At 48.4% G+C, this 24,473-nt stretch overlaps 1 protein-coding gene across 2 annotated transcripts in view; it reads left to right on the forward strand.

The window, feature by feature from the left end:
- Rnf220 (ring finger protein 220) overlaps window positions 1-24,473 on the forward strand; it is a 255,652-nt gene that overhangs the window by 192,766 nt on the left and 38,413 nt on the right. For both annotated transcript variants that reach the window (XM_008845413.2, XM_008845412.2), the window contains exon 3: window positions 22,667-22,799. In XM_008845413.2, the coding sequence (XP_008843635.1) occupies window positions 22,667-22,799 (133 nt within the window). The remainder of the gene's footprint in view (window positions 1-22,666; window positions 22,800-24,473) is intronic.

Here is a 24,473-nt window from a genome sequence, read left to right on the forward strand (position 1 = left end):
AACGTCCAAGGAACTAAGAAGAGAATTCATTGGAAGCATAGAGCCCAGCCTTGAGTCAAAGGAAGGGGGACCAGGAGAAAAGGCACAGGCATCAGGAAAGCTGATGCTGACCAAAGGCCCAGACCAGGACAGACCATTATATGGAATGACGGTGTGTGGAAAGCCACAGACACTGGGTGAAGAAGGCCACAGCTCCCACAGGCTCCTGAACTGCTGAGGGACACACAGGACTGACAGCCGCCATAGCAAAAGCTCCATCCTGGGAGGTGAGAGAGAGATGAGACAACACCCTGTTCCACCCGGCAGAATACAGGACAGAAAGAAAAGGGAAGAGGTTCAGAAAGTAGTAAGGTCAAGGAAGAGGCTGTTCATTCTAAGAGAAAAGTTCCATAGGACTTGGAAGAGAGAAGAGCAAAACTGAAGAGGAAAAGACTAATAACGGCAAGGTTGCTGTGGGAAGGAGGGGAGTGGCTCACGACCGGGGTTGCCCGGGTACTCCGAGAGCTGGTCCTCTTGTAGTTCACACATGTTGGAATAACAAACTGCCCAAGCCTCCATTCACTTCCTCTTCTATAAAATGAGTTAACACTGACTTCAGCTGACCCTGCAGGATCAGTGCTAAGGATTAGACAAATGCTTGTAAAGCACAGAGCCCAAGCACTTGCTCAGTAAATGGCACTCTCCTTACTGGATGCAGAGTCTCATAGCTCCTGGGCATGAATGTGCATTTGTGTCTCTGTCAAGATGTGTCCGTACCTGTGTGTGCAAGAGAGTTATGTGTGGGCTGGGAACGGGGCACCCTGTGAGTCAGCTATTGTGTGTGTCATTGCCTACAGCTGACCCCGAGGCTGTAAATCCTGCCTCTATGCCTGCTAGAGTGAGCACTTTATAGCTCAAGGTCAGGCTCATGAATCAGGGAGGAGCTGGCAGGAAGCAATCAGGCAGGACTGGGTGGAGCTGGGCGGGAGGCCTTCTCAGTGTTCCGACCACTTGAAGTGGAGTCCTGGGCATCTCCTGCAATTCCGATCTGAGGGGCTTGGCTGGTGGCTTTGCCTTTCCAGGACAGGCCTCCCCTGCATTCCCGGTGCCAGCACAGCCTGTGGGTGAGCTGAGCTACTGCTTCTTTTGGAGGGTATGGGTCCTGAGCTCAGAGCCCACAGCCTGGTGGATGCGAGGCGGCTGCCCTCTGAGCCTGATGCTTTTATTTCTTCTTTGCCTTTCCAATCTGTCTTAGGGAAAGTGGCCCCAATAAGGCAGCCCTTTCACTCTGAAACCTTTTTATGACTCCAGCCATAATTAACTCGAGTAATAAAATTTTTCAAATCCAAATAGATATAATTAACATTTAATGCCCCTGGTTGGTGCTGGTGACTGGGCCCATTAAGAGCGCAGTATTGATTGAGAAGGTGAGCCAGCTGGGCCTGCTGCTGGGCCAGGGGGCAGAGGTGGCTGGAGCCAGGGCTGCCAATGAGCAGGGCCCGAGCCCAGGTGTGAGGAGGGTGGCAGTTGGCCAATCCCCACCCCCACTGTGGGGGAGATCGGTATAGCACTAGCTGGGCTCGGGTGGACTCCCTCCTGCCATGGGTCCCAGCGTCTCTCCCACTTTCAGACCCTGTGATCTCAGGCCTTCCTTACCATCAAGTACTTAGCCACCAACCCTCTTCCAATTTTCCTGGATGGTCTGCCTCCTTCCCAGGACAGGCTGTGCTTTCTCCCTGAGGAGCCTCGGGCTTTGGTTATGCCTCCTGCCACTCCTGACTTGCCCTGCCCCCTGGGTGGCCCAGACTGAGCTCTAAACCCTGTTGGTCAGAGAAGATTTATCTGTCTCCTGGACATGACTTACACTTTTTGTAACTTCACCTTCCCTAGGGAACTGCAGAGCAGCAGAATACAGGGAACACTCATTTGAATCCCAGCCCTCCACTTCCTGTGTAACCTGCAAATCACCAAGTTTCTCTGGGCCCTAGTATCCTTCTCTGTGAAAGGGGGACAGCAAAAATATACACCTCCAAAGCCTCATATGTGTCACAAGAATCTTAGGTCATAAGAATTACTATCTCCGGGCTGGGGATGTGGCTCAGTTTATAGAGTGTTTGCCTAGCATGCACAAAGTCCTGGGTTTGATTTCTAGAACAGCAATTTTTTTTAAAAAAGGCATGGTGGTACATGATGTAACGTTTGTAATCCCAGCAATTGGGAGGTAGAGGCAGGAAGAACAGAAATTCAAGACCATCCTCAGCTACGTAGGGAGTTTGAGGCCAGTCTGGGTTATATAAGACCTGTCTCAAGAAAAAAAAATTAATATCTACATCTTACATATAAGAAAAACAGGTTTATGAAGGCAAAACTCTCCTAAAACTTGCCTCTCGATGTCTTTTATTTTTCTGTCTCTCCTAAAAGTTAAGTTTAACATATGTTCATGAACAACATCTAGGCTGGAAACTACCTAGGGATCATCTAGGAATAAGTGATTCTGAGTTCAGGTTCCTAGACTGGGGACATTCCTGGTCTAGAGGGTACAGGGCAGGGAAAGGGATGCAATCACCCAATGTTAATGGAAAAGATGTATAGGCTATGGATTCTGATGCCAATGGAATTGTAAACTGCTACTGGAGAAATGGGTAAGGCTACCAGTCTGAGGCAAAGCCAGATACATGGTCTGGTATTTCCAGGGATGGACACGGCCCACTGGAGCTCACATGTGTGGCTCTGAGGCAGTGGGAATGTCTGCCTGAGTATTATCCTTAGAGAATGTGCTTTCTGTGGTAAGCAGGAGGTAGGGAGCAGGTGCCTCGTGCCAAGATCCACGAGTGTGGTTCATAACATCTCAGCTCATCCTCCCCTCGGGTTACAAGGGCAAGGCTCCCAGGCAGTCACCCACAGGAGGCCTGTTTGGTAGGGTAGGAAGCCAGGCCCTGTTGGACAAGGAGAGGCTAGATAGGTGCTGGTTCCTTCCACTGTCCGTCTTTGTTTCTACCAGGCCCCCTCTTTTCCAAAGCTTATAGCCTTCTCTCCTTGAGGCTTAGCATTCCTTGTTCAAGGTACTTTCTTCTGACTTGAGTTCCATTCTTCTCAAGAGTTGTCACAAGCCAACAGTGACCTTCCATGCATGGCCCCAAATACTTCCTGCTTAGATCAGGTCCTGCATGGAACATAAACTTGGTTGAGTTCTCTGAGCCCAGTCCTCCAATGCTGCTCACTCACGAGGCTCTTGGGGAATGGTGCTGCTGCCACCAGAGCTGGTGACTAGAAAAGCTTACCCCTCCACTCATTTGTTCAAGGGCATCACTCATAGTGCCAGGTCCTGTTGAAGAAGTAGCCAAGTAAGTGTATATCGAGTTCAGCAGGGCTCTGGGCATGACATACTGTCTAGCTGAAAGGCTCAGAGAAACTGCTTCTAGAAGAGTGGACTAGAAGCTGAGCTCTGAAAAGTCCTTGTCCAGGTAGAGGGAAAGCCCTCTGAAAGCCCAAAGGTTAGAGAAAATGGCTAATTTGAGAAACTGAAAGAATTCAGTGGCACCAGGTGTATGGGGGAAGAAGTAGCTGGAGCCAAGGCCAACTATCTCAGTGAGGTCCCCCCCAGACACCTGCAGACTTGCTAAGGGGCCCCGACTCTTCAAATTCCAGCTATACACCTGTTAGTGGTGGGACTTAGGTCATCTTGCTTGACTTCTCTGATGATAATCTCAGCTGTCTCTGGCATGTTTCATGCTGGGCCAGTGCCTGGCTTATTAGGGTGTGGTGAAAGATGTGGCCAGGCTATGTCTTTGGCAAAGACCTTTTCCAGTCACAAGCCTCAATCCCCTGTAAAAAATATTGAGGGAGCTCAACATGGTCCATATGTCCTCCAGCCTCTGAAATATGGACAGAACAAAGGCCCCAGGGAAGGCCCCACTGACTCCTCCAGCAGGACCTTTTGCTCTTCCTACCCTCCCCCCACTCAGCCTTGCTGAACCCTTTCAGTCTTTGTCTTGATTTTGGCTCCACTTTTTCTTTGCTTGCCATCCCCTCAAGTCCAACTGCTGCCTCCTCCAGGAAGCTCTGTCCATCTCTAAGCCCTGGCCTCTTTCTCCTCCTGAGTCCTTCTCTCATCAGCCTCACAGTGGCATCTTGTAGGCCAAGCCACCCCCGGTCTGGAAGCCTCTAAGTTTGACCCTCACTCCTCTTTAGCCCCAGAAACACAGCCCCAAACGTTGAAGTGTTACAGCAGTTTGGAATGGGTCATGATGAAAATGAAGAACGAGGTGGGCAAGATGGTTTAGTGGGCAACAGGCGCTCACTGTGAAGCCCGATAACCTCAGCCTGATTCCTGGAACCCACATGATGAAAGGAGAGAACTGACTCCCATGAGTTATCCTCTGACCTACACACGCACACACACACACACACGCACACACACACACACACACACACACAAATAAATATGCAATAAAAAGAATTTTAAAGGAAAGAAGAGAGGACACAGACCTATCAAGAGAGGTGCAGGGGAGGCCCTCCCTGGAGCAGACAGCCTGAGCTGTAATTCTCGTGTTCTGCTTCAGGCGACATGCTATCTTTCATTTGTCAAAGGACCAGCAGGCCAGCATTGTCCTGGATCTCCAGGTGAGAGGATGCCACTATGGATGATGGGTTGTGCTCAGAGGCACGAATGTGGCCCACAATGAATGCTAAAGGTGGTTTCAAGACCAGGTCTGCCTGACTCCAAAACCCACATTCTACTCTTCCAGGCTTCTTGCCCAAGTCATGTTTCCCATTTCATCCCTGGCTCTGGAGTCTGCCTATGACCGAACACCAGCACAGAACACAAGGATGTTAGTGGCTGGAATGCTGAAGGAGAGGAAAGCTAGAAGATTCAGGCTGTCGTTAGTCAGGGCCTTGAGCCCAGAGCCACCATGATGTCTCTCCATCTCTGTCATGGAAACCCAGTAGTCATCTCCAGAACAGATCCAGAGACAGAGTCCTGCCAGATCTCCTCTCCCCAACACAGGGAGAAGTGGAGACCAGCCCACAGGGGCCCATCCACAGGGGCTTGGATTCAACTAAGGAAAGGGTCCCTTCCCTGTTCCCTCCCATGCCCCAGATAGGACAGAAGACAGGGGAAGACAGGATTTCCTGTCCTGCCCAGCTGACTTGCTTCCTGATAGTACTGTAGCCAGAACCCAAACTACAGCAGCCCCAAAGTTTCATCATTCTTAAGCTTACTAGGCACATGATTTTGGGCAATGATTTTACCCTTCCCTATTAAAGGATCCTTTACTTACCTAAAGTGCTAAATATCCAAAGATACTAATAATAAGAGCTATAATAGCAAATACTTAACAGAAAGGACTTATGTGCACCTGCCCTCTCCCCATAGAGCCACACCACCAGCCAGGGTTGAGCAAATGTACAGACTTCCTCTCTGCCCTCCCATGTCCCTGGTCAAAGCAGAGTGACAAGAATAAACATTCTGTTTTCCCCAACAGTAGGATCTGGGACATGCCGGTTCTCCTCTAGACTGCCAGAGTGCTTATCACCTCTGCTTACAGCAATGGCTGCTTCCTGTGCTGACTCCAGAAAACACCTGATCCAGGCATGTGGCCTAGGCTGGCATCCAGAGGAAAGCGTGGCAGAGGACCAGAAGGCTATCAGTGAGATTGAGGGGAGAACACGGGATCAATGAGTATCCCACTGGGAACCGGAGCTAACTGGGGATTAGGGTGGGATATGGGTTTAGATTTAAATGTAAGAGGCTAAGAAGTAGGGCTTGGTTGACTCAGAGAACTGGGGTCAGGTTTTGGTTTAGAGCTCCCCTAAATGCTGCCTGCTTCATGGTGGTCTAGTTAGACCAATCTCCAAAAAAGAAGGGGCTTCTTGTAGCTACCGTTGGCCTCTGATTTTGAACCTAATTTAGAGAAATGAGAGGATAGAGGGGCCAGAGAAATGGTTCAGTTGTAAGAGCGCTTGCTGCTCTTCCATAAGATCCGAGTTGGGTTCCCAGCACCCAAATCTGGTGGCTTGCCTCTGGTCTCTATGAGCATCTGCACTCACATGCACATTACCATACATAACACTCATATACATAGTTAAGAACAGAACCAACCTTTAAAATGAGAGAGGATTGGGTTGTCTTTGGAAGCAAAACAGCTGGTGATTTCCCCACTGGGGAGCTGCCTAGTTAGGACCTTGATAACTCAGGGGGGCATCCAGTGGCTAGCAGTATGGGTGGGGCAGCCAGTGGCCAGCAGTATGGGTGAAACTGGAGACCCACCCCAGAGCTGCTAAATCAAATCTACCTCTTTACATGACCCTCCAAGTGTCTGGTATACACTTAGTTTGAGAGGCTTGAATGAAGGTTTTCCTAGGAGGCAGGCCTGAGACAGAGGCATGGAGCCAGGGGTACCCAGCACCTGGCCTGATCCTGGGCCCCTGCCTAACACCCCCATCCCAGTGCTGGAGCCACAGTGACACCTACTGGTTATAGATTCCCAAGCCACCTCTTCCAGAACATATGAACATTATGGTCCAGCCCTGTCTCTCTTGAACCCTGAACTGAAGTTGGCATTCCTGAGTTCTGGGGATCTGGCTCCCCAGTGAGTTTGGAGCAGGTGCAGGGTGTGTCTGGGTTCAGTATGGAGCAAGGCTGTGCAGGCTGGGACCCAGGGGGTCGGTGTGAAGACGGCGGGACAAGCAAGCAGGTATCTTCTTAGGTACACAATGCTCAGGACACATCAGTAACCCTGGCCTTCTCTCCAGACTTGGCAGCACTGGGCACATGCTCATCTGCTCTCTTCACTCAAATCCATGTCCAGATGGTCAGAGTGCAGCATCCCACTCCAACCTGCATCCACTGATGCGCTATGAGGAGCTGGGATTTGGACTGGCATCTAAATGCCTGTCCCCGGAAGTAGATTTTTAGAGTGTTACTAGAGCAACTTAGGGAAGGGGAACAAGTCAGATATTTCTGGTCCACAATGGTAATTGTTCATTTTCACGATGGAATTCTAAGTCAAAGGGGAGACTTTGGCCAAAGGGCAGAAAAGGGTAAAGATAGGGAAGGAAGCCAACCCACTTCCAATGCAAGGCTCAGCTGACCTGCCCCTAAGGGATCTGGCTCACCCAGGGCTATCAAGGAGAGAAGCACTTCTTCCTGGGTAGCAGAGAACATCCCCATCACTTCCAAATCACAGTTGTTGCTTGAGCCCCTCCCTCTAGCCCACTGTCTGCTGTGAGAAGGGGTTTGCCTGAGAACTAAATGAATGTGATTGCCCACAGTGCCTGCCATTAGTGGTGATTAGTTAAAACATCAGAGTCTAAACAGTCAATTGGTTCTAATAATTAATACTATGGCTCAACTGTGATTGAGAAAGGGAGGGTGAGAGAGAGACAAGAAAAGAGAAAGGGAACCAGGATTGACAGATGAGCCCTGTTCTATAGCTACCATTTCTTGACCTGTATCTGGATGTGCTAGGGTGCTTCTGCCCTGAACTCTGTGCTCTCACAAGACGTTGTACATAAATCACACCGCCCTCTTGGCAGTATCATTATTATCTCTGTTCTATAGGTAAGAAAAATGAGGTGTGAGAATATTAAAGCTACTTAATGTTCAGTAACAATTTGTTGAGTGAATAAATAAGTAAATATATAAGATAGCCAGAACTGAAATTCAAGCCCAGGTTAGCCTGACTCCAAAAACTTTGGTGGTAGTGGGGAACGGTAAGGAGAGAATTTGAAGCATGTGTAAGCAAGTGTACTCATATCCCTCTCACACACAGAAGCTTCCATCACATCCCCTCTGTCATTGGTATACCCATGGAGAGCCACACCTCTCACACTTCACACACAATGGTCCACATCCTTCTCCCATCCCCATCCCGTACATGCATTCTCCTGCATACCATTTCTTACAAATATCTGTCAAGCCGCTTCCTTACATAGCCTTCCTTTCTCTCTGTCCTGCTCACACTCAAAAGCCTGCCTCTCATACCTCTCTCACCCTCTCCACCACGCTTCTTTCTCTTTCTGGCATCCTGACATCCTGATATATGATGTGTACCCCTTTCTCTCACATACATAGATCCTTTCTTCAAGGCTCTGTTGGTCTCCCCCAGTGTACTATCTCAGTGTCGCTGGCCCATAATGACAGAGTATTTGGGAAATTTAACAAACACTCCCGGCAACCTCCTACATACACTCTGCCTCCCCTGCCCTCCACCCCAGCAGTCAGGCCTCAAAGGCTGGGCTTGCTAACCTTTAACTGCCCCCCAGATCTGGAAGGGCTGTGCAGACTTCCCCTCCTAGTGCTGGGGAGAGGCCTGTGCTGAGTCCTCAGTCATCCTGGAGCAGGCTTAGCCATTCCCCACCCCCTCCCAGGTCAGGAGCAGCAGCAGGAGCAGCAGTGAGCAGCAGTGAGCAGGATGGCTGTGTGTGCATTGCTATTAATCACCCCTCCTGGTCCGCTAACGAGGCTAATGCGGTAAGTGACAATAGCCCATCTTGGTTCCTGATTTAGGGGCTTGGGACGGAAGCTAGGCTCCTGGGAGTGAAGACGTGAATTCTCCACGACACTAAACCTTCAAATAAATCTCCTCCAGTCAGAGAAGCCCAGGGCACTAAATCCCACGCGCCTGTAATTGAAACCCTTAGAGCTTTCTTGGGTAGGGAAATTGCTGAGCACAAGCTCGCAGCCCAGGGGTTCTGGGTGGGGTGGTGGGCTAGGGCAGAGACCTACAGAGGGTTCAGTGGTAGGAAAGGTTGTAGGGGTCCTTCCAGAAGCACGTTGGTATCTGTCAGTTCTGCTGTGTACATCTGTTTGTCTGTCTGGGTTTCCATACATAAGATTCACTATCTGGCCACCGGTTTCCCACCAGGTCTATGAATAGTTTACAGAGGCTCTGCTTTTGAGAGTATCTGGTTTTGAACCCCTCGGAACCTCTCACTCTCATTGACCATGAACAAGGCTTCACGTAGGCGAAAGAAATCCTCAACATGACCCGAGTAGGTCCCACCTCTCTCACCCTCATCCCTCACTCTTTCTAGACATTCTCCTGCAGGCCCTTCAGTCCTCTCCCCAGAAACTTGGTCATCGAATTAGTCCACATTTACTAATACCCATGCTACACCACACCCTTGGCCAGGTCTTGAATATACCAGGTTGAATCAGATACCCTCTCTGCCCTTAAGGAGCTCAGAGCAGGGAAGATAAGTAAATAAATACATAACTATAATACTGTCTATATGCAAAATATGTGTAAGACATGGCTTGAAAAAGAATAATGAATACCAGGGAAGGCTTCAAAGAAAAAACATTTTCTGAGGGTGATCTTAAAAAAAATAAATAAGAGTTACAAGTTGCCCATGGGGAGAGGGATGTCATGGGCATTACTGGCAGTGAGAAGAATGGGGGAAGAGCTAGGTCTTGTCCAACCATCGCACACAGTATTGCTGGAGGGGCTATGAGGCTGCAAAGGAACTCAGATGATAAGGAGTTCAGAATTTATGCCATGGGCTTTGGGGGCCAGAAGGGTCTTAAGTGGTTGGATGATAGGATCTGATTTGTGTTTTAGGAAGCTCCTTCTCCCTGTAGAGATGGCAATAGATTAGAAAAGCGAGAGATACATTAGGAGACTTAATAGTAAAGATAGAAGATGATGTCTGAAGTGAGATGACAGAAAAAAGAAGTGAATTCTGATGGATATGTACAGGATAAAAACAGCCAAGATGTTGATTTATTGGATGTAGGGCCTGAAGAAGGAATAAGAGTTAGCCAGGTGTGGTAGTGCATGCCTTTAGTCCCAGTACTTGGGAGGCAGAGGCAAGCAGATCTCTGTGAGTTCAAGGACAGCCTGGTCTATATAACGAGTTCCAGGCCAGTTGAGGCTACAGGGAGACCCTGTCTCAAAAAGACCTAAAAAAAAAAAAAAAAGGAATAAGAGTCAAGATTGTAAATTTAGGGAAAGCTATGAATGCTGGTGCCACTCACTGAAACAGAAAAGGCAGGACTAAAGGAAGATGTGCCCATCTTGGGCATGTCGAGTTTGAAGAGCCTGTGGGACCTCCATGTAGAGGTCAATGTTCTGTGTGGTCAGGATCAGAAATAGGAACTGAGGAATGACCCAGAGTAGAGATCCAAGTGCAGAGAGAGGAGTGGGACAAGGAGACAAGTGAGCAGCAGAGGCAGAAGACGGCTGGAGCGAGGTCTCCAGAATCGTACTGCCTGGGTTGCAAGTCTAACATAGCCACTCATCGCGTAACCACAGGCAAGTTCCAGAACTTTCCTATGCCTCTGTTTCCCCATTTACACAACAGGGAGAAATAATAGAGTGCTTGGTGCAATTTCTCTGATCAGAGAAAACTCTCCATGTTATGGACTCCATAGCACCTTTTGCCTCTCTTTGGCACAACTGCTATTATAGGATCCTTATGAGTATTTTAACTGTATCCCTTCCCTCAGTAGAATCTAAGCTCCATTAGGACATGGATTGCATTGTAATGCTAGAGCATGGTATAGTGTCTAACACATGGGAGACACTTTGAATATTTACTAAATTAACAGATAAATTACCTGGAATATCCATTATATCTAACCAAATGACAATAATTGATTGAAAACAGTCTCCATAGAATGATAGAGATAAAAATCAATGCAGTAAGTTAAGAAGTGGTTTTGCTCCGGGTGTGGTGGCACATGCATGAAGTCCCAGCACTTGGGAGGCAGAGGCAGGTGGATCTCTGTGCGTTCAAGGTCAGCCTAGTCTACATAGTGAGTTCCAGGCCAGCTGGGGCTATAAAGAGACCCTGTTTTCAAAAAGACCAGGTTCAGTTCCCAGCACTCACATGGTGGCTAACAACTGTAGGTAATTCCAATTCCAGGGGATCGGACACCCTCTTCTAACCTCTTCAAGCATTGCACCGCAGAGGTGCACTTGCACACATGTAGGCAAAACATTCATACACATAAAATTTTTTTTTTGTCTTTTTGAGATGGGGTCTTCCTGTAGCCCCAGCTGATCTGGAACTCACTGTGTAGACCAGGCTGGCCTCGAACTCAAGAGATCCACCTGTCTCTGCCTCCCAAGTGCTGGGATTAAAGGTGTGAGCCACCAACCTGGCATAATTTTTTTTTAAATTAAACAAAAAATGGTTTAGCCAAGCATGGTAGCTCATGCCATTGATCCTGGCACTCAGGAGGCAGAGGCAGGTAGATCTCTAAGTTCAAGGCCAGCCTGGTCTACATAGTGAGTTCCAGGCCAGACCCTGTCTCGAAAAGAGAAAAAAAAAAAAAGAAAAAAGAAGTGGTTAGGCTGGCTGAGGGGATAGTCCAAGCGGTCCAGTTTATGAGGCCCTAAGTTCATCCCCAGAACCTAGATTTAAAAAGTGGGGTGTGGTAGTACATGCTTGCAATTCCAGCACTGAGAAGTGAATACCTGGGGCTCATTGGCCAGCCAGCCTAGCCAAGCCTGTCTCAAAAAACAAGGTAGATAACTTCTGAGGAACAATATACAAGGTTGACCTCTGACATACCACACACAAACACAAAGGTGGCCAAGAGATAAAGAGCTGAGACAGCAAGCAAGTCTTTAAGTATATTAGGTGAGATGGGAAGGGAAGGAAAGGACATTAATTACAAGAAGGGACAGATGGGTGGTTGATATGGTTGTACTGTGGGAGACTCTTGGAGAGAGTCTATGATGCAGAAGAAAGGGGAACTGACACAGAATACGAGCAAAAATGAGATTCTAAGCCCCAAGAAAAGAGATTAAGCTTAAACAGGAAAAGGAAACTGAAGGGGAAAGGAGGCAAATTGAGGAAGGTTAAAGGAATTTAGGCCAAAGAAGTCCCAATTCCAAACTCAGGTAGGAAACAAAGCCCCAGTAAGGGAAAGCATGAGAGGGGTAACATGGTAAAATATTATTGAATTGTCTCTATGGGAAAGAGGAGACAGCTGACCAAGAGCATGTGAAAGGATTACTTGGTAGTGCTGAGGTTGGAAACCGTGAATTTTTACTGGTACATATCTATGTGGTTTTGTGATTTTCCCCAGCTGTACTTAGCCACTCATGTGCCTAAGACCAAAAAGAAGTAGTTGGACTGTGGAAGGCAGAAGGAGTAAAGAAGTCGAGTATGTTGGCCAGAGGGTGTTGAAATGATGCATTGTGGGGTCCAGGCTGGTGTCCATGAGTAGTAAGTGGTGGCTTGAGAACTGGAGACAGCTGGAAGGAGAAACAAGTGTGATGGGCACAAGGCTGTGAATGGGCTGCAGGAGTGGGGTCCTATCACCAAGCAAGTTGGGTTGACAAGATCCTTCAGGAAGAAGGGAAAAAATACGAGGAGCTGAGCAGGTCAGGACAATGATGGGCTTAGGAGAACCATGTCAGAGTCCCTGGTGAATGTGGAGAAAGGGTGGACAAGGAGGTATGCCGAGTGGCACTTGACCTCTGAGAGCTCATAGGGTAAAGCAGTGAACTTCCAAGACACTGGCCCCACCTCCTGGCCCTACATGGAGGGAGGAGAGTAAAAGCCTGCCAGGAAATCTCAAGGGATATAGGCCAGTGTTGCAGGAACTTGAGGAGAGGAAGCAAAGGGAGTCTCCAGAACTGAGGGTGGGAGTCGATTGGTTTGGTCCTCACAGGAAAACGGCTGAGAAACATCAGCAAGAGTTACCTCCCACTCCGGCCGCTGCATCATTCCTGGGACCTGCACCTCTAGCCTTGATGTTTTCCTCCTGCACCACCTACTCCACATTCGACCCCACACACGTGTTCTCCATCTCATCCATCCTCCTCCTTCTTCCTCCCTCCCTCCCTCCCTGGTTGTCCCCTCCTCGGACCCTTCCCCTGCCCTGCCCCACCCCAGCCGGCCTGAGTGAGCAGGCACCCCTGCACCTTCATTTCTCAGGTCACTGCTTGGCTAATGGGCTATTAATTTGCTCAATCGTCCCCTGTGAGGCAAACTCAATTTCTGCCAGCCAGTCGTCCCTCCCTGTCGACAGTGTGATTGATTGGAGGAACAGCTGTCACCGCCCGGCAGCCTGCTCCCAGCCTCCTCCTTCCCTCCGAGTCCTACCACCCCTCCTCCTCTTGGCCACCGCCCCTTGCCCAGAGAGGCAGTGCACCCCTGCCACCTGCCCAAGAATCTGTCCCCAGCAATGAAAAATGACAGAAATATTTAAGGACAAATAAGGTTTCCCAACGCAATTGAAAATGATTACAGGCAGCTACAGATGGGGCCAATCTGATGCGCAGCAGCAAATCAAATCGAATTTCCTTATCGGCGTATTATTTTAGGCGTTATCTGGCACGTTGATGCAGTTATCAATTCAATTTCAGCTGCCGGGCCGCTGTTTACCGTCTCGCCTTTGCTGGGAAAAGGTAAACATGCTCAGCCCAGCAAATTAATTTCTGGCTGAAGCCAGAGGCGACAAAAGACTGCTACCTACGACCCTCAGCCTCCACCTTGGCCCTGGGCCTTAGCAGGCCAGGATAGAACTTGCCCAAGGAGTAGAAGCCCCACTAACTGCCTGCCCCTGCCCTGAGCTGTATGCTGAGCTCCTGGAGGCTGAGGTGACCGTTGTTGGCTCCGCTGCTGCTGCCAGGGAGAGGTGAAGGTCTCCCATTAATTCTCAGCTAAAAATGACAAATTCATCTTGGACGACAATTAAATGAAGTCAGTAATTGATGCTAATTGATCTCCAGATGCGAGGGCTCCCCTCAGCCTTAGCAGCACGTGGCTGCCTTACTCATTCTCCTCACCCCGGCAGCTCTTCTCTTCCTCTACCTCCCTCCACTAAGCTCTCAGGCCTTGCCTTCTCCCTAGGGCTCTATCTCTCTTTGACTGCACAGGTCTGTGGGAAGCTGCCCGCCCGGCCTGGGCCAACAGGCAATGCCTGAGGCTAAGCAGCTGGCCTGTGAGTCCAGCCCCACAGGTTCTTGTCATCAATGCCCTGCACTCCACCCATCCGCCTAGAATGCAGGTACCTCAACCATTCACAATTTATTGCCCACAGCTGTGGAAGCTCCCACTTCATTTTTATAAGCCCAGAGCCAGAGCCAGCAGGGGGTAAAGCACACTTGAAGTTGCCTTACTGAAACAATATAGTCTTAGCATTTGGGCTCTATAGCAAGGAAGGAACGGGGAGGCATGCTGGGGAGAACTTGCAAGGATGCTCAGGCTGAGCACTGAATGTATGCTCAGATATAGATATGAAAAAATGCGCACCCTTGTAAGAATGTTTGTGTCCATCCAGACATCTGAGATAATATGTGTGCATTGTTCATATGTAGATAATTTTCTGAATCCTGCCCTTTACTGCAGTTTGTAAAGCCTAATCCCGGGGACCACTGGGAGGCTCTACCTGCCCCACTCCACTGGCCCAACTCAACATAGGAGCTATCTGGAAGTTATCAGCTAAATAGGACTAGTGAGGGGGAGGATGAATTGTAGTTCTATAAGAGGAGAGAGACTGCGGCTATGTTTTGAATAGCCAAGGTCAGGAGTGTGAAATAGCTGTGGTCCCTGAAGCCCCACCAGCCTCTGAACAGGTTGGCTGATGCACTTGGCTGTTGCAAAGGCTCATGAAACCAAGGCTTCAGGTTCCACAACCAGAACTCAGTGTGCCTTGGCTCTGAGCCTTTAGCTCCAGCTTCAACCTAAATCTGAGCCTAAGCCTATCCACAGGCTACCTTCCACCTGGCGGCCCTGTGGATGTTTGCCGTTGGCCACCTAGGAGTCATGTCTGGCTCCATGCAGGCCCCCTGTATTTCTAGAGACAGTTAATAGCACCATCACAATAGGAATCAGGGCACTAGCCAGGCTCCTGTACCTAGAGCTGAAAGGCAGCCACGTGGCATGGGCAGTGTTGCCAATCTGAGTCTCGCAGGCAGAAACGAAGGAGAAGGAGGACAGTGTGAGCATGAATTGTCATTCCTGTGTATTGGATCTGGGTAAATATGCCACATGTGTGGAAGACTAATGTCATGCAGAGAGGTCTGTACATGCCTTGTGGAAAAAAGAGCAGATAAAGAAAAACATGAATAAAAGACTAGATAGATAACCAGACTAGACTAGAGTCGGGGTGGATGCAAGGAATCAGAGAAAGCCCCTTGTCTCCAGGGCAATGCCTGCATCTCTGGGAATTTGGCAAGGTCAATAATCATTTATTGGATAATTCAAGGAATATTTATTGATTTCTACTCTTATTATTACTGTTATTTGGTGCTATGCCCTCTGCTAGATGCTGAGGCTCTAGCAGGGAACAAGTTAATTTTTGCCCTTAAGAAATTCAATTCTGAAGACAGTCACACATCACAGACAACAACCCAAGCGCTGATAGCAGCAGCACAAGAGGTTATGGGAATGCAGAGGGGGTATCTGATACTGTCTGGGGAGTCAGGGAAGGCTCCCTGGAAGAAGGACTTCTAGGCTGAGCCCTAAAGAATGAATACGAGTCAGCTGGCTTGTGATTGTCCCTTGCTACATCTTTTTGGTTATTTAGCAAGTCCGAAGCAGAGACAAATAGGCCTACTTGGTTCCAAGTAACACTGGAACTGCTGAAAATGTCACCTCTGTCCTTTGAGTGCCAGCTGCTACCCTAGGGTCTGGGTAAGAGGGTGCACAGCTGTGTTTCAGGGCACCCCTGGGCACCCGCAGATAAGCACGGGCCACAGCTAAATACACATCTCTTGCTGCCTGCCCTACCCCCACCTCCTCAACCAGGGATGCCTATTAATCCTGACAAATGATGACTTACGAACATGTAATGCAAACTGATTCATCATACATTCAAATCCGCCGCCCCGCCCCAGCGGGAGGCCCCAGCCAGACAAGTGTATTACACGGATAATGTATTTGACGTATTAATAAAACCAGCCGCATTGCTCTGGCGCAGGAACTGGGGAATGCCAATATACGATGACAGATCACATATTGATGAAATCCAGATGTTTGGAATCATAGTCTTGGGGCCTTGTTCATATTGACTGAAGGTAAAAAATGCTGTCTGTCAGCACGTTAACTCTTCCTGTCCCACGCTCAGCAGAGGCGCCAGTCATGGGCTTCTAGAAAGAAGAGGAGGAAGAAGGGGAGGGAAAAATGGATCAGTAATTAGGTGGTTGGGGTCCTTGATGGATGGATGAAGAGGAAGGGAGATGATATGCTCTGGGTAGGATGAGTGGGTGGGACACATTTCGTGACTGATGTTCTTGACCTTCCGCACATTTCACTCCCTGGATGGCATTCCCCACTCTATGGAACTTCCTTGACTTTAGTGTATCACGCTTCCCTTGTTTTCATTCTCCCTCTTTGCTGTTCCATCTAAGCCCTTGATGACTTAAACTTCCCTCACCTGTTAACTGAGGCCCTCTTCCAGACTCCTCTTCATGTATGCTCTCCCCAGAGTCTATCACCTACTCTTAACTTCAATCTTTCATTTGGTAGATGTTTCTTGATTACTTCACCGTATGCCTAGGCACAGAGGTTACAGTGAAGAGCTTCAGTTCTTATCTGTGTGTCAGTGTCTCACAGGCCTAGAATTCAGCATTTTCACGGTTCCTCAAACTAAGTATATCCAAAAATGAACTCATTTTCCTCCTCACCAAGCCTGACATACAAACCAAAAAACAGCTATATGGGTATGGCTACATTGGAGAAAAAAATTCCACAGAGACCAGAAGGGCCAAGACCAGGGTCAGCCAAGATTCCCACTGAAGGGCAGTTAATCCCAATCACAGTGAGAAGAAACTAAACAAGACAGGTCAAGGCCATATGGGGTGGGCAGTGGGAAAAAGTAGATGTAAACACAAGTGACAAACCTGTGCCAGTCTTGCTAGAAATGATTCCTGTTTTGTACACAACCCTGATTTTATTAGATTTCACAGAAGTGCTAAGAATTGGATATTACCCCATTTCACAAAAGGAGAAACCAAGTTCAGAATAATTGAGTGATTTGGCAAAGTCACATAGCTAGTAAGAGGTAACACCACTGAATTTTGCTTGATGCTCTATGTGTCTTGGTCACTAGAAAGTGAAAGCTCTTCTACTGGGATATAGAGTGGGAAGGGGCAAGATGTGTATGTACATATAATGACACACTTGTGCCCACATATGTAATCTTTAAAGTCCCAGTCTTGGACTGGGGATATGGCTCAGTTAGTAGAGTGGTTGTCAAGCATGCACGAAGCCCTAGATTTGATTCCCTGTACCATATATACTGGGTGTAATGATGCTGATCTGTAACCCCAGAATTTGGAAGTTGGAGGTGGGAGGATCAGAAGTTTGAGGTCATCCTTGATAACATATTGGGTTTGAGGCCAGGCTGGGCTACATGGGACCCTGCCTCAAAAAATAAGACTGGGCATGGTGGCACAAACTTTTAGTCCCAGTACCTGGGAGGCAGATACATGCGGATCTCTGTGAGTTCAAGGCCAGGCTGGTCTACATAGTGAGTTCCGGGCTAGCTGGGGATACTTGGAGACCATGTCTCAAAAAGACCAAAAATTAAAATTAAAATTAAATGCCCAGGCTTCATTGCTGTTTCTCATTAGAGTTACGCTCACCCTCATTTTAATGTTCCCTGTCCCTAGTCAGACACCAGGCAGTGAAACCACACTTTAAAAAACAATTTTTAAAAATTATTTTTATTTTCTGCATGTAAGTGCACCCATGTCATGCAATGGCCAAAGAGGTCAGAAGAGGAGTTACAGACAATTGTTAGCTGCCATATGGGTGCTAGGAACTGAACCCAGGTCCTCTGCAAGAGCAGCCATAGCTCTTAACCACTGGGCCAGCTCTCCAGCTCCAACTTTTTTTTTTTTTTTTTTTTTTTTTTTTAAGAAAAGAGTCTCAGAGCTGGAGAGATAGCTCAGTGGGTAAGAACACTGACTGCTCTCACAGAAGTCCCAAGTTCAATTCCCAGCACCCACATGGCAGCTGACAACCATCCTTAGCTCCAGTACCACGGGAATCCTACACCCTCTTCTGATCTCTGAGGGCACTGCATGACATGGGTGCACTTACATACATGCAGGCAATACACTCATACACATAAAATAAAAATAATAAATAAAATATTTTTTTAAAAAAGAGCTTAGGCTGGTGTGGAATTCACTATGTAACCCATGGCAATCCTCCTGCCTCAGCCTCTCGGTGCTTGTATTTCAGGCATGAGCCGCTTCCTGCCAAGCCATGCCTTTCATGGTCTGTGGAGCAAAGTAGAGATAGAATTGTTACTTGGACAAATGGAGAGATGAGACTGGAACACCCTGGCTACCCAGCTGGACAGAAGCAAACAGGCCAACCAGAGGGGCAATCACATTTGGGGAGCTACAAGGTTAGCCACCTAGTGGGTGAGGGGTTTCTCTTTGATTTATGCCCCTGCTGGTCTGTGTGCAGGCCAGTGTGGAAGATAGCAAAGGAGCAGCCTGTGCTGGCTGTTCCCAGTGGTCAGCAATTCCCAACAGAGGAGGGCAGCAGAGGGCTGATCTAGGCCCCTAGGTACCCGAGGCCTGACTCAAGGCTGGAGGGATGGGCAGGCAGTAGTCTGGCCCAGACAGGGAGAGTGCCACCCTGCCTTGACCTCTTTTCTCAACTCAATCAACAGTTCTCAGAAGCTTCCACTGAAGCATCACTGCTGTCCGAAGAGAAAAGTAGTCTAGCAATTCATCAAGGGACAGGACTCCCCTAGAGGTCACACAACTAGGGAGCCTCCACAGAACCTGTCTGGGACTTAGCCCTATAAAAGACTGAGGAGAGGTAGCCAGGCTCTCCTTCCAGCCCTGATCTTGCTTGGGAGATACCTACTGCAGACAGGGAAGTGGAGGTGGCAGGTCCTACAGTGGCAGGGGTGGTGGGGAGGGAGGCTGTAATGAATGTGGACGGGAGGCTGAATGAGCGATCCATCTTTGCATGGGATGGGAGGGGGCTGCGGGCGTTCCCCCCACACACTCACACACTCAATCAGGCGCTGTCAGACCTCCGGCCGCCTGGCATTTTGGTGAAGAATCTCTCAGCTAAAAATTGTTGTCAGTCCCATTTCCTCGTTATCAGTGCAAGGGCTGAGGCAGCGCCCGGGGATTAGCAAGAGCGGGGAGCGCTGGCTCACGCCATCCACTGCCGATAACACTAGGCCTCCCACCTCACCTTCCCCATTCATCATCTTTAGCACTGACAGCTCGGCCCAGTCCCTGTCCCCATCTCCTCTTGCTCACTGCCACCCTCCACAGTACTGCTCAGCCTGGCTCATGACCTCCCAGGAAGTTAGGCCTCCTAGAAGAGAGCTAGGATCCAACCAGGACTTGAGACTTAGACCCACCTGTGGCAAAAGGCCTTGCCCAGTTGTTGAGGAGGGGGATGTCAAGGGTTGGAGTGAGGAATACTTAAGGAGCCAGTGCTTCCTGAGAGACAGCCTCTGGTGGCTCCAGCCACTTACCTGTGATGCTTCCTGCAATATTGGAGAAGGGAGCCCTGTGTCAGATGAACAAACTACTAAGGCTGTCCAGATGCCCCTCACCAGCCTGAGATGGATTCTAGGAACTGGAGAAAGGAAGAACCGGAGGATAACTCTACCTGAGCCTAGGATGAGTAGGGGGTTGAGGGCTTCATTCCCACCCCAGCAAGACCACAGCCCCCTCCTCTTGGCTATCCCCAGCGGTTTTATGGCCCATTTTATGGCCACTGTAATGGCCCAGGTCAAAAGCTTCAGGGAGTTGTATTCTGGGAATTATGCAAACGAGGAGCAGGCCCAGGGCCAGAGTATGGATTTTGTCATTAAACCTGGGCAGGCCATGTCGTTAGTGCAGTAAAATCCACGTCATGACCACAGGTCTCAATATAAAATTATAGGGAACACAGCGGGGGAGGGGAAGCAAGGGGTATATGGCTGTGCTGACACCTGCCACTCTAACCCTTGAGAACATAAGGGTGGGATGGAGAACATAGGCTGCAGAGGGCACCTGCTCATCCCTTCAGCATTCTTCCCAAGCTGGGTGCCAAGAAAAGGTTTCATTGCCCCAATAAGGAAACCGAGGTTAAGTTCAAAAAACCACATAGCAGTAAGGCGATGGAATGAGAACAGATAGTGAGAACAGTGATGTCTGGCCCCCAGGTGTGAGGCAGGAGCTGAGCTCCAAGAACCCAGAAGAACCAGACCTGGTGGCCCAGGCCCAAGGGGGCTGAACTCCTGATGTTTCTACCCCACATGTCCTGGACTGTCCCTTCTCTAACATCTTCTTTCACCATTTCCCCTTTTACACCCCACATCCTACATCCGTGATATAAGGGCCTTGACTCTCTTGCTCATCCTTCCTGCTTCCCATTGGGCATCTCCTTCCCTGTGGATTTCCTTGCCCCTCCCATGGTACCCATTAGCTGGCACAGCTGATAGCGCAGCTCTGTGCAGGTGATGCAGCTTCAAGTACACATCTTTGATTAAGGCTTCTCTTTTTCCCAGTCCCCAAAACACACACATAATGAATTGCTCTGTCCTTCAAGCCTTCAGATGACTCAATCTGCACATACAGGGAGCCGTAATCCTCCTCAGTCTGAGTCAAAGGGAGGTGGCCTCTCATGTTCACCCTGATCTGGCAGTTCCCTTAGGCATAGGGTCAACTTGATTTTAGAGAAAAAAATAAACGATTTCTAGTATCAATATGTCCCTTGCAATATTTGTGACATAATTGTACTTTTTAAAGTATCCATTGTATATCTGAAATATCATTTCACTGTCATCCTATACTTAGTCTGGCAATATCACCTATCTACCTTCGTCATCACTTGGCATGGTCTTTATCTCTCTGGAAGCTGGTTGTGATCTTCTCCAGGTACCAGAGGGAACAAGAAACAAGGAAGAACATATAGACTCAAGCTAAAGAAGTCTTTCCTGCAGTCCTGTAGGGGGATGGGGCTGTAGTTTACTGGTAGAGAGCACTTGCCTAGTATATGCAAAGCCCTGGGTCCAGTTCCCAGTACCATACCAAAAAAAAAAAAAAAAAAAAAAAAAAAGTCTTTCCTACAGTCAATGCCTCATGGATAGCTAGAAATGTTTCTGGGGGATGAACAAGGCAACCTGTGGGATCCTTCCTAGAATGGTTTCTCTTGTTACAATTAGTGACAGACTGGAAGTAGAGTTCAGGCTCCCAGTGTGCCCTCAACCTGTTCATGTATTGAGGATCTGTTGGTTGCTGGTTGGTTGGTTCATTAGTTTTTTGAGACAGGGTTTCATTCTGCAGCCCAGGCTGACCTGGCACTTAGTATATAGAACAGGCTGGCCTTGAACACACAGCAATTCCCCTACCTCCACCTCCCCAGGGCTGAGATTCCAGGGATAGACCATCACACCCAGCTTGAAGGGCATTTTGGAAAGCAAACACTTAAAGTCATTGAGACTGACAAAAGACCTATGAGGTTATCCAACAGAAGCAGTGAGAACCAAATGGAAAGAATATGAAGTTCAAGAATATAGAAGGGCCAGGGAGATGGCTCAGCAAGTAAAAGTACTTGCTGTGCAAGCCTGACAACCTGAGTTCAACCCCTAGAACACGTAAAAAGTCAGATGCAGTAGCTTGCATCTATAATCCCAGCACTCTTACAGCAAGATGGGAGGCAGAGACTAGAGAATCACCCAGAAACTTAGAAGCCAAAGCTAGCCTGGAAAAATAGCACAGCAGCAGAAAAAAGGAGAGACCCTGCCTCAGCAAAGCAAAAGGAAGAACCAACTCCCCACAACTGTCCTCTGACTTCCACATGCACACACACACACACACATACACACACACATACACACACATAAATAGACAAATATTTTAAAATAAACAAGTATAGAAGAAGCAGAATGGACAAAACATGGCAGTTAAATGCATGTGGGAGAGCTGGCAGGGCGAGGGAAGAGGCATACAGTAAGGCTAAGGTGACTGGCATGGTTACTAGGTGAATGAAGGTGTCCTATTAAAGATGGGCTTGCTGAAAGGAGAGTACATTTGAAGGGGTGAAGTAGAAGACCTTAAATTTGAATCATTAAGTTTCAGATTCTTAAGCCATTCAGGTATTGATGTCCATTAGACATTTGGATAATAGGAGCATAGAGGAATGCAGGATAGAGACACAGAGAATGCAGTCAACAGGATGAGGTAGGAGTTATGGTTATCGAATGGACAAGATCATCCAGCGCACAGAATGAAGAGAGCAGAGGATGAAGACAGAACCTTGGGGAAAAGCGAGAAGAGAGAATGAACTGATTCCATTCCAGGAGCCCATTGTGTTGCACTGGGCCTGGGTCAGAGTAAATGAGGGAATGTTTGTTGAATGACTGTAGGAATGAATCCCTCTTTCCCCTCTTTTCTTCCTTCTCTAGATCTGGGGAGTAGGAAAGCAGCAAGGAAGGCAGAGAGACAAGGGGCACTCAATTCTGGGGGATGGTGTGATCAAACACATGTGAAATGGAATGATCAAGGTTTGATTACACAGAGCATTGTGTCCCAACAGATTTCTGAGAGGGGCAGTTGGTTGAGAAGGCACCATTTATGTCCTCAGCCCCTGGAGCTACAGAAAAAGTGATGCTTGTAGAGTCTGAAGGCAAAGACTCACCCCTCTTCTAAGTCCTAGAATCTCTAGAGGCTTGGGTCCAAGGTCTGGAACATGGGATTTCCCTCCAGAGACTAGCCCTGTTCATGTGTGTCTGTTCTCCTTCCCTGGCCAGGTAAGAAGAAAGCAGTAGCGTTGTTTGATAGCCAGGCCCCAATCTGCCCCATCTGTCAAGTCCTGCTGAGGCCCAGCGAGTTGCAGGAACATATGGAGCAAGAACTGGAGCAGCTGGCCCAACTGCCTGCCAGGTAAGCCACCTACAGGGAGTCCGACCTCAAGCCACAGCTGGGATTCCACTCTGTCTCCTAGTCACCAGCCTCTAGGGAGAAGCCGTTCTCCACTGCTGTGTTTTCATTGCTGCCTTTCTTTTCTTGCTTTATTTTGGGGGATGGGAGGGGGATGGGAGGAGAGTGAGTCCTCAGACTCCAGACTCAGAAGAGCCTAAGGGAAGTTAGACAGAGAAGAAGCCATTGCTACAAGCCCAGAACTACCATGTGGGGCCATGGGGGACAAAAGCAGGTGCAGGGCCCTGCAGCCCCATCAGAAGTCCAGCTTGACCCTGTCATTCAGGGGAGAAAGCAGCACCTTCTCCATGAATCTCAATGACTGAGAGGTGGTAATCTTGAGACTATGCTCAGGTGTGTTCCCACCCCAGCTCACTGGAGCCATGCAGCCACCCTCCCTGCCTAAAGGACTGGGCTGAACCTTCTCAAGGGCTTTGGGGAGGAGCCAGGTTATCTAGGGGAGCAGAGAGGAGTAACTAATTACCTCTAATCTGAACAGTGTACAGCAACTGTTCTATTAGGCTCACACAATCTTTGGGGTCAGGAATTCGGGCAGGGCACAGAGGGGTCAGCTGTGTCTGCTCCAGAAGTCTGAGGCTCAGCTGGAAAGATGCAGGAGGGACCTGGGTCCATCTCAAGGTTCTCTCACATGTCTGGTGGTTGATGCTGGCTGTCAGCTAAAACTTCAGATGGGACTGGGTCTAGAGCATCACCGTGTGGCTTCTCCGTGTGTCCTGGGCTTCTTTATGGCTTGGTAGCCTTGGGGTAGTTTGACTTCTTATATGGCAGCCTAGGGCTCCAAAAGAAAATGTTCTAGGAGCTGGAGAGATGGTTCAGTGATTAAGAGCATGTATTGCTATTGTAGAGGATGGGAGTCCAGTTCCTAGTAATGACATCAGGTGGCTCACAAAGCCTATAACTCCAATTCCAGGAGGATCTGATGCCTCTGGTCTCTGAGGGCACTTGCATTCATATGCACATATCCCCCCACACACACATATATACATAATTTAAAATATTTGTTTATTTTTTCTAAAAAATATTTTATTTATTTTTATTTTATGTGTATGTATGTATTGCCTGCATGTAGATGAGTGCACCCATGTCATGCAATGACCTCAGAGGACAGAAAAGTCTGTTGGATCCCTGGGACTGGAGTTACAGACAGTTGTTAGCTGCCATGTGGGTGCTGGGATTTGAACCGGGTCTTCTGTAAGAACAGCCAGTGTTCTTATCCACTGAGCCAAATTTTTTTTAAATAAAGAAAATGTTCGGGGCTGGAGAGATGGCTCAGCGGTTAAGAGCACTGACTGCTCTTATCAGGTTCAGTTCCCAGCCCCCACATGGAGGCTACAAACTGTCCTTAACTCCAGTTCCACGGGAATCTGAAGCTCTCTTCTGACCTCTGCAGCATTACATGACATGGTGCACTCACATACATGCAGGCAATACACTCATACACATAAAATAAAAATAAAAATGAAAGAAAAGGAAAGAAAGAGAAAGAAAGAAAGAGAGAGAGAGAGAGAGAGAGAGAGAGAGAGAGAATGTTCTAGGCAACAAGACAGAATGTTGAGGGGGAGGATATTGCTGGTCCAAACCCAGACTTTTTCTCTACCACTGAGCTACAGCCCAGCC

This window comes from Nannospalax galili, unplaced genomic scaffold (assembly GCF_000622305.1).
Source record: "Nannospalax galili isolate Female #2095 unplaced genomic scaffold, S.galili_v1.0 scaffold1402, whole genome shotgun sequence".
Classification (NCBI taxonomy): Eukaryota; Metazoa; Chordata; class Mammalia; order Rodentia; family Spalacidae; genus Nannospalax; species Nannospalax galili.